We start from the raw sequence: 10962 nt of genomic DNA on the forward strand, positions 1-10962 counted from the left end.
AGTATATTTTCTTCAAGTTAAGGATATGATTTTTTGAGTTGTTAATAAATGGATGAATGTCATATTTTTTATTGCATTTTTCTTATTTTTAACTGTAAAGTGTTGTTTTATCGTTTTTAAACGAAAAATATATAATTGTGGTGAAGGGACCAAGGGTGGGCGCCTTGCCCCAAGCCCATGGGCCCATTGCCCCAGGGGTGGGGCAATGGGCCCATTTTGACACTTTTTACAAAATAGTGTTTCATTAAAAATTGAATAAATCTATAGGCGCCTAATTCACATCATACATTCCTCATTAGTTGCACCTTTAAATAAAACAAAGAACCACCTCGTGTCAATTAAAACTTCATCAAAAAATTAGTTTAAAAAAAGTGGGGGGCGCGCTGCCCCACGTTACCCTACTTTGAAAGGTAGGAAGAGAGCTCTCAATATTTGTATGCATGAGCTGGACTGTGGGAATAATCTTTTGTAGGTTCTTAATGAGCTTGATGAATTGTAGCACATGAAGGCTTTTCAGAGTAAATGATGCGCGGTGGTGAATGTGGTTCGCTCCTGTTCCTTCAAACACAAGAAATTAGAAATGTTACTCCCCGCACTGAGTGATAAGTGCGGCTCGGCAGAAACACTGTAATCGACAGTATCTGGAGCTGGACACAATTCGGAGTCGACGCAGAGTATTAGAACAATAATATTGTCTATGTTCTGAAATCGACACGGCCAAGACGACATGTAAATACAAACACCGCTTTCTCGCTCATGCGACTAATGTGACATTATTCTGTTGCGTAGTTCGGTAGGTGTGCAAATGTTTTTAGGCGCTGTTGCTCCTCTTGCACTTGCATGTTCGTAATTCAGTGCGTATGTATGAAAGGGAATGGATTATTTCACCGCTTCTTTCTTCCGCGACGTAACTCTTGTGTCAGGCGTCAATATTAAGCGCAACCTAGACTAGAGCACTCGCACTTTAAAGGCTCGATGCCAAAATATAATTCATTATAATACCCACAAAAATATAATACATACATAATACCCACATGTTCTGGTTTAGAGTTGATCTCGCATTCATAAGTGATGAACTTAAATAACTGAAGCAGAAACTTCAATGCTGCCCTTTGATTGATGATTGATGTTCCTTCTAAGAATAATAATATGTAAAGAATAATAATATTTCATGATGCACATCTATCGCTTGTACAAAATGTAACTGATGTTTCTTGAATTTTTTTCAGCAGAAACTTTCCAGAAACTTTATGTTAACGATACCTTATGCAGCAATAGAATCAGAATCCATTTTTGCAATTCATATTTCGGGATTAACTACCCATATCAATAGCTTAAATGATCATTATGCAGCGAAGTGTGCCGGTCGCAGCAATACTGCTGAGCAAGATCGCGCTTGTAACGGCAAACTTTTCGCTACGCACGCCCTCTGCTAGCCCAGCATCACATGAAAACCTCTACTCCGTCAATACCACGTCCATGTACGACAATTGTACCAACAATACAGAAGACGCTGAATGCTTAAATGAACCTAGCTGGCCTCAGTGGAAGAAAACCCTTGACTTCGCTGCTACAGTTATTATGGCATCGAACACCGCAAACCTCATGCTGGGCATGGGCTCAGCTACGGACTGGAGAATAGTAAGCGATCGTGGATAACTGTTAGCTATCAATTACATCTTACTATTTGAAGACGTTGTGCCTCTATAATCAAAGACAGAAAAATTCATCAGATTCCGACAATTTCTTTTCTAATTTTGCATTATTAAAGGCTATGAATTTATGTACAATTTAATACATAAATTCAAACATTTTTCGTCCTATCAATAAACCTTAACATTTGTCTTCTATGCCTGTTATTCATAATAATAGCAAATACTTTGAGTAAAATTACAAAGATAATCATGATCGTGCAGGTAATCAGTCACGCCTGGCCCCCGGTTGGTATCCTGATCGGGATGGCAGGACAGTTCATCATTCTGCCGGCGTGCGGTGCCACCCTCGCCTGGGCCTTCAAGCTCACGCCCTACGAGGCCATGGGGGTGCTCATGGTGTCGTCCTGCCCTAGCGGATCCTTCTCGAACTTCTTCACTTACTGGGTAGACGGAGACCTCGCGCTCAGGTCGGTGGTGCGGCATCTGTTCTGATGGGAGATGCAAAATATTTGTGTTTTCAGCTCGACGTTGCAGTTAGGATTCGGTACAGCTCTTTAATTCTAGCTTGCGTATCTTCGAAAATTTCTGTTGCCTGGATTAGACCTTTGCGCGAGTTTGAAGTAGGTGATTGTGTATTGGTGAAGGAGAATGCAGGGAGAGAGAAGTGGGCTCGTGGAAATATTGTTCGTAGAGTAGGAAATGTAAACTATGATGTTAAGATTCAAAACAGGATTGTATTGAAGCACATTGATCAATTGTTGGCTACGGCCAAGGGCGATGAAGCTTCTGCTTCTCAGGGTTCGGAGGTCGTTAGTGAAACTAAAGATGTAAAGCTAGCCTTTCCACCACCATGCCCGAATGTCAAAATGTCAGGAGAATCGCAGACGATTCAGCCTACTGAGCCTTCAGTAGATACCTCGGAAGTCGAACGTCGTTATCCGACCCGAACTCGTAAATGTCCTGATAGACTAACTTATTGAAAATTTCCTGTGTCCCATAGAATTTCGTTCTAATAGTGATGTAAATGATTTAAGGAAGAGGTGTAGCATATAACGTTTCCTGTATTCTTAATAACTAGCCGCTAAGAAGAAGCACGTTTTAGAAGTCGTGCTCCGTACGCCTTCGTTCCTGTTTCATGTTCATTATGTTGGTCCCATTAAAGCCTGTTCCGTGCTGCCGTGTTCTTCCCACCTTTCACGCGCGTAACTTCATACATTACACCTGGAACCTTGTACAACTTGACTTAAGATTAATGCAAACCCGTGGTTTGAAAATCATAGAATTAATCTTTCAAGTTTTAATAGTTGAATGAATAAATTTATCTATGTAAACCGTTCCTAAACAGAAACCATCCCTAACTTTAAACCGTCCCTTGCTCTGGTTGTCTTTGTCACAATGTCATGCCTAAGAACTATCGTTGCATGGCAAGGAGCGTGGAAGTGATTGTTTATCATACAGCGAGTGTGCTGTGTTGTCTCGTCTGAACATTTCCACGCTTGCTCTGACAGCATGCGCATTGCACAGACCATCGGCGGGGCAATGAACACCGCACAAAATTTTTTCATGCAATTTCTATTAATCGTAAATTCGAGACAGAAGACAATGACGTGGGAACTTTTCCCGTATGAAATTTTAAATTTGACCTTCCTTATAATAAAATTTTAATTCTTTCAAGATTACTTCATTCGATACTTCTAATGACGACAACAGGCTCAAGTTAGGCAGATATGTTGATATTTAAATATTTAAAATGTGATTTTAAATGAACTCAGTATGCAATCTAAAAAATTTCTGTGCTAAAACAAAGTAAATTATTTCAAATTGAGTTGTACTCGACTCAAAGAAAATGAATTGAGCCGAGAAAATTCAATTTACCATCCTCTAGAGTATAACTTTTTAAAGCTTCGTAACAAAAACATGAACACTATTGCAGTGTCGAGTGAGAGTAAAACGGCATTGCATTGAAACACAATGAGTAGATTTATCTGAATTTCTTCACGGCACACATAATGAATAAATTTCTTTTCAGTATCGTTATGACGACATTCTCATCTATCCTGGCTTTGGGAGGGATGCCATTGAATTTATGGATGTACTCGAAAATATGGCTAGATGTCTACGACAGCTCCCCTATAATCATACCGTACGCGACCATCATGAAAACTTTAGTCCTCATTACTGCGCCGGTGGCAGTCGGTATGGGGATTAGACACTATCGTCCGAGAATAGCCTCAATTGTTACAAAGGTAGGATCGACAATAATTCAAACCTGTCTTTTTGTGTTGAGTGACTTCTTATTTTAATGAACAGTGCAACCAAATAATTTGAATGCTTAGAATGAATTCACAATTTTCTTGACGCAATGCTAAGAATTTCTAGTCGTCCTGAAATTATCTGTCAATATTTTCATCTCCACCCCAACTCCTTCTCGAATCTGAAGTCATTAACGCTTTTTTATTCAATTCCTCAGATTTCGAGCATCATTGGATGGGTGGGGGTAATAACTAACACAGTCATCTGGGGCATCCTGTACTGGTCGGTGTTCGCTGCCGCCACTCCTCTCCTCTACGCCTGCTCCTTCATCCTTCCATTCCTGGGCTTCTCGTTGGCTTACGTATTTGCTCGCCTCGTGTGCAGAGTGAGTGAATGCCTTACCTTATGACCTTGTGATGAGTTCGGGACTTCCTAGTCCCCGGTCACGCTGATGCGCCGCCTTCGTCGTCCTCCGTCTCCGAGTCGTCATCGAATGTAACGTTGGACGTATTCCGTCTATTTGCCCTCCTTTGGGCCAGCTGATGCAAGATGCTGTTGCTTGTCACTTGCTGATGGTAGTTTCCCATTACTGGACAATTCGGGATCTTTCTCAACCACTTGTCCAGTCGTCTCTTGAATGTTGCAAGGGTGAACTCTCCTCCTCTCAGCGCTTTTGGCAAGGCATTAAAGAGCCTCGGTCCTACCACGGACAGTGATCCCTCACGAAGAGTCTGTACTCTTGCCGCGGCTCGGTTATTAAATGGGGGAACCCTGCACAGTCTCCCCCTTCTTTCGTTGTAATATGTCATTATTTTGGAGGTCTCACTCTCAAAGTCGGGAGCCAGTCCGTTTATCATCTTCTAAGTGTACAGTATGATATACCTTTCCCTTCTTCTCTCCAGTGAGTACAGTTCCAGGTGTTTCAACCTTTCCCAGTAGTTCAGGTTCAGCTCCCTCATGCCGCTGATCCTGTACGTGAAGGTCCGCTGCACTGCCTCCAGTTTCCGCACCGCACCCGCCTTGAGTGGCGACCAAAGCTGGCAGCAACACTCAAGAGTGGGGAGCACGAGGGCTCTTAATCATTGGTGCTGCTTCTCTCTTTCGAAATGTCCGCCATATCCACCCCATCCTTTGCCGGCTGCGCGCGACTATTTCCTCGATATGGGCATCGAACGTGGCTTCAGTACTCATCAACACTCCGATATCTCGAACTAGTTGCTTCTCCTCAATTTCTGTGCCATCTGATGACAAGTAGCGATGTGGCATCCCGATCTCGGTGCGGTCTCCTTATCTCATTACTTCGAACTTGGTGCCGTTGAACTGCATATTGTTCACTATAGGGCCCAATCGTAGATTGACGACAGATCATCCTGTAACCTCTCGCAGTCTAGGCCATCTGTGATCTTCATCAGCACTCTTGTATCGTCCGCAAATGACGATATAGATGCGTGGTGAGTTCTGAGTCAATATCGACAATGTGGATGAGGAAGAGGAACGGTCCAAGCACTGAGCCCTGCGGAACTCCGCTTTTCACCTTCGCTTCTCTCGATTTCGAGTTTCCAATTACCGGACAAGCCTCCTGACCACTACCTTCTCAAAAAACTTGATCACATGTGAGGTCAAGGTCACAGGTCTGTAATTTTGGGGTCTGTCCCTCGGACCTCCTTTGTGGATTGGCGTTATCAGTCCCACTTTGAGACCCTCAGGGATAATTCCCTCTATTATCGAGGCTTTCCAGAATGCCGTGCAGGGTGAGAAAATGCAGCGCAAGGTGAGTAAATGCTGTGCAGGGTGAGTAAATGCCGTGCAGGGTGAGTGAATGCCGTGCAGGGTGAGTAAATGCCGTGCAGGGTGAATAGCTGCCATGCAGGGTGAGTAAATGTTGTGAAGGGAGAGTGACTGTCGTGCAAATAAGTGATTGTCTTGCGGGATGAGTGACTGCCGTGTTGGGTGAGTGAATTTACTGCGGGGTAGTAAATACTGCACTATGTGAGCGAATATTATGTTATTTGAGTAAACGGTTTGTTGGGCAATTTAGATTTTAATCTCTACTGCATGTGTGAATCCAGTCGCACCTGTTTAAATCTATGTTAACATCGGTTGAGATAAATCTAAGCATCGTTTAAATCTATTAAATCTATGTAAGTATATAAGGCATCGGATTGTTAACGTTAACAATAAATGTTTGTAGTGTGATGTCCAACGAGATTTTTGGACCAGTATTATTATGTTTGATCAATTTTATATGGCATTCGTAGGATGATAAAATCTAATATTGGATATAAAATCCCATAATTTAGTTTTTCATCCTTTACAGACGAATAAAGTTTGCAGAACCATTGGCATAGAAACCGGATCCCAAAACATGGCGGTTGCTCTCAGCGTGATTTTGATGTCATTCCAGGACCCAAAAGTAAGTCTCATTGTTCACAAACTACCTTTTTTTGTGTGGCTATTTCCTAGGAGTCCTGAAAAAATAAAGGATGCATGTTGTACTTCAATCATTTCGGTTGTTGAATTTGATATTCTACTAACAAGTAAGATAAATTGAACCGTTGGCAATAACTTCTTATATAACCCTTTGCCTTTCTAAAAACATTTTCAATTATTTCTTCTCTTAAGTGTGCATTTTAACGCACTTCCTATATGCTTACAAAACAAAACGTATAAACAGTAATTTTTCAGGTGAAATCGAGCATGATCGTTTTTCCTACGTTGTATTCAACTACTATGCTGATAGAAATGTTCACTGGCATCGGACTGTTCCACACGTGGAGAAGATGTCGACAGAAACCTGACGACGAATATCTGCCCGGGGCGCACACAGCTACTCTCGTGAAGTCCGCTTCCGGTAGACGAGATCCGCGCAGCTTCACACAGAGCTCTTCATTTTAATATAAAACTTCGACGTTGATACTTTAAACTGTTAAGCGCACTTAACAGTACGCTTAGATAGCAACCTTCTCTCGGGATAAGGGATCTCTGCTCGCCGCTGTGGAAACAACAGCGAATACTCTTTTTCGAAGAAAACCTAGGCTCAGTACAAATTTTTGAGAGATTCCAATGCATAAGCAGCCATAGATAGAGGCTCCGTTGCTTGTAATGCGTGATAAGCCACTGATGTAACCGCTTGCACAGAACTATGTAATAGGTAAGAACTGAGCTCATGTAAAATAACCTATGAATGCCTAAAAATTAACTCATTAAGTATAGGTTTCTCATATTTATATATTTGCTATGCATATTAGTGTTCATTTCTTGTTTGTTTTCTAATTTGGTCTTCCTGTGCTTCAAAAGGGTTGACGTATGCAGGAAAAGGGTTGAGGGGTTGACGACGTACGCGTATTTACTCATTATTATTTTTATTACATCACATACCCTCAGAATGGAATATATACCGAATATTTAGCAGGTTTGTGATTGGTTACGAAAACTTACCAAAATCAGACCGAATTGAAAATGTCTTAATCTCTAAAAAATATCCTAAATGAAATTTTCTTTATTTCACTCAAATGAGAGGTCATCGATATTATAACATCTCAACATCTCAACATAAAAGAACTTGAATAGTATTCGTCTTGTGAGTAAATTTAAGATTACTTAAAATTTAAATGCAACTCAATTTAAGGTTATTAATACAAGAACAAAGGTTAAGTAGGTGACTGTTGGGCGCATCGGGATTGCAGATGTTAACCTTGATTACGATTAACAATGGTGTAAATATGAATTGAATTTCGTTGCACTTAATTGAAACTATAATCCCTTTCGCACAAAAATTCTTTAATCTGGAGGCATTGAATTTTGCATGCTGGTCATTACAAACTGCAACTAAAGGAGTTTTGTATTTCAAGCAGGGGATGCCATGTAATAATTACGAAGATAAAATTAACTCTCCAGCCTCAATCATACTTCGACTAGAAAATGCGGACACGCATGCATGCTGGAACTACGTAGCATTCAAACAAAACACTACCAAAGTAAAAATTCACTTTCAAATAACATAACATAGTGATCTCGGCGCTGAAGTGTAGGCCTGATGTGGCCTGTCGCTGATTCTTTTCCTTTTCGTTCCTTGTTCACAGAAGATCTAAAATCGTGTCATTTGACCGGATCTTCTCAGGACTGACGATAGTTTGAAATAGCTATTAGATTTCCACCGGGTTCGATATGGTGCTAGGTATTTCTGAACATATATTTTTCCATAGCTTTATCTAGTCATCTAGGTGGGCAGGGTGTCCCAGTGGTTAAAGTTCAGAGTAGCAAGATTGGCGCAGAGAGACGCGGGTTCGATCCCAGCTCTGTGCGCCAGGGTGAGGACGTAGTGGAGGACTATAGTGGTCTGTGGTGGACCAGGACGTAGTGGTACATAATTCAGGTTGCCTAAAATTGGCCAAATCCGAGAACAAAAAAGGCCGAAAAAAGGTCAGTAACTCAATATATACTAGTTTATTTGTAGGTTCCGCTATAAAAATTAAATTTATTTTCTTTTTGCAGCATTTAAAATTTAATTAGGAAGTACTACTATCATAAATTTTAGCCGGCCAACGCAATTAAGAAAAACTAAATCACGGAATTTGTCCGGAAAAAATGATCGTCTGGCAACCCTGTTTAAAAACAGCACAAAAAATGAAATAATAATACAAGATGAAGCAATCGGAGTCAAAGTGTTAAGCAAAGCAGAATTGGAGTTGCAAGTTGCGAGTTCGAGACCGCAAAATGCTGTGAATGTTCTGCGATGTTAAGAATCGACGACAGACCTATAGCCTAATAAACGCTGAAACCGCTATTATTATTTTTATTATGGTCTGTTCTTGAACGCGTTCATACTCGGAGCGCCAACGATGCAATCGGGGAGGCTGCAATTTTTTGGTTTTATTTCATATAACACATATCGGAGTAGATGCTGAAAATTTTTTATTATTTCGTACGTCATAAGTCCTGCTGAGAGTAAGATGGACCTTCCTCACGTAGAAAATTTCTTCTTGAGAAGAGTCGCAAAATTTTAATTTATTTGCGAATTCAAAATCGATGATTTTTCATATCGAGATGAACAAAAATTTCTGGAAGATTTCAAAACTTGCAATACCGACACGAATGGCCGCATAATTATGTAAGGACTGACTACTGTCATCCCACAATTCAATTGGCTGCGAGGTATTTTTTTTTTAATTGCTCATCCGAGGATCGCTGCCTCCTGCCAGACAAAACGGACCCTCGTTATTTCTCTCTAGGAAATTCTAAGAAGACAAGTTGGGACAAGTTGCCACCAGTTCTTGTACTGAGACAATCCACAACAGACAATGGTGATTTGATGGTCAAGATCAGCAGGCATTCAAAAGACAGCGCTGGGAGACATCGCTTCAGGAGAATTGACGAGAATTTTAGCGGATGAAAAATACCGCCGAACGTCAGAAAAATAGATATTGATGGACTGGCGACAAAGCAGAAAGATTCTTTCGTCAAAATGTACGAATCGAATAATTAGATGAACTTGAAGGGGAAGGAGACTGCAACAAAAAATCAATTCACCAAACCTATCAGTGAAATCCGAAGCGTCGCACGCATTGCGTTGTATGCGGATGCGAATCGATCAGAGGATCGATGTGCTACGAACATTGCAGACACATAACTCTGCAAGCAGCGCGGATGCCAACGAACTGCCAGGTGGATATACCACCAGTGAACCAACATCAGGACCTTCCATCTTGAAAATCGACATGAAAAGAAAGCGTTACAGTCTAACACAGTTAATTGAGAGTATTTCATGACCGGTGCATGCAGGATATAACGCCATATTGAAAGTTTAGTCTTTTTGTTATTTGTATATTTTCAAATCTTTATCGTGAAATTTAGTTCATACCTAGGTTATTGTAGTGATAATATGCAGGCAGCACTAGCATTTTTGTCTTGATAAATAAATGAAAAGACCTGAAATTATTTTTTTACTTAATTCAAATACCTATGATTTGTTGAAGAAATTCTATTACGTAGAGTGGGACATAATTGACGAAGTAATGCGAAGAATAATAATTGACGAAATTTCTATATCCTTGTATTAGGCAAAGCTTAGCCATGAACGATACACATCCTGCAGAAATGTCGACTTCCCAATAAACTCATTTTTTTGTTTTGACTATTCCATTCAACTAGCAACTACTCGTGAAATACTGTAGCGGAGAGTCGGAGATAAATGAGAAATTCATTGTACATTTGTAAGATTGGAGACACTGGATTCTTTGGAAGTGTTGTCTTTAAAAAGTAATTTTTAAACGCATATTATTGCCTGATTCTGATCACTGGTTAATCTGATCTTGATCACTTCTAAACTTTTCTATACAAACTAGGCTTTCAAATTGTAGAATACATCAAGTTATGATAACGCTCATTTCAATGCGCTTACTGTCGTGAATAATTGGTACTGAAACGCCAAATTTCTGCGTGAATGTGAAATGATCCAACGTAAGCCATGTTGCGACGCGACCACAGCACAGTAATAGAACATCCATAATGATATTAATTTTATCAATAACTAGTTAGTTACCTTGTAGACAAGTAGTTGAATAGCGCTGGCAGTCACGACTTCTGACGGGGCTGATAGATCTGATATGACCAGCGTAATTTAGTTCCACTGATAACCAATGATTTTAATTAAAAAAAAACTAATTTATTCATTCGCTGAAAGTATATATTTGAACTAAATCATCTATATTGTCAAATTGTCCAAATTATATTAACATAGTAGAACTTAAAATGTTCGTAAAACATTTTACTGTGGATGAAATATCAATTGCAAATCATTGATTTGCCACTTGGCGTTTGAAATGGACTGTTTTATTCGGATTCCGGATTCCGGAATCCGGTTCCAGGCTTCCAGCTGCAGTGGACTGAGTGGAGTGTGGACGGGTGCGCAGCCGTAGACCAGCAAATTAACGCTCAAATCAGCCCTGGAACCAATATCAACCATCTAAATGCTATAGATATTGTCATCCTGGCACCTAAGCAGCTGTAGTCAATTGACCTATCTCACCACACGAACTTTAAACCAACACTGCTT

At 40.4% G+C, this 10962-nt stretch overlaps 1 protein-coding gene across 1 annotated transcript; it reads left to right on the forward strand.

Annotated features, from left to right (window-relative positions):
* Positions 1 to 1562: 1562 nt before the first annotated feature.
* Positions 1563 to 7401, forward strand: LOC108664306 (ileal sodium/bile acid cotransporter). The gene is made up of 6 exons (XM_018150874.2): positions 1563 to 1641; positions 1917 to 2122; positions 3685 to 3901; positions 4126 to 4293; positions 6226 to 6321; positions 6594 to 7401. Exons 1-6 carry the CDS (start codon positions 1582 to 1584, stop codon positions 6801 to 6803), a joined length of 957 nt encoding a protein of 318 aa, XP_018006363.2. The 5' UTR covers positions 1563 to 1581; the 3' UTR covers positions 6804 to 7401.
* Positions 7402 to 10962: the final 3561 nt, after the last annotated feature.

The sequence above is a fragment of the Hyalella azteca genome, unplaced genomic scaffold (genome assembly GCF_000764305.2).
Source record: "Hyalella azteca isolate HAZT.00-mixed unplaced genomic scaffold, Hazt_2.0.2 contig13376, whole genome shotgun sequence".
Classification (NCBI taxonomy): Eukaryota; Metazoa; Arthropoda; class Malacostraca; order Amphipoda; family Hyalellidae; genus Hyalella; species Hyalella azteca.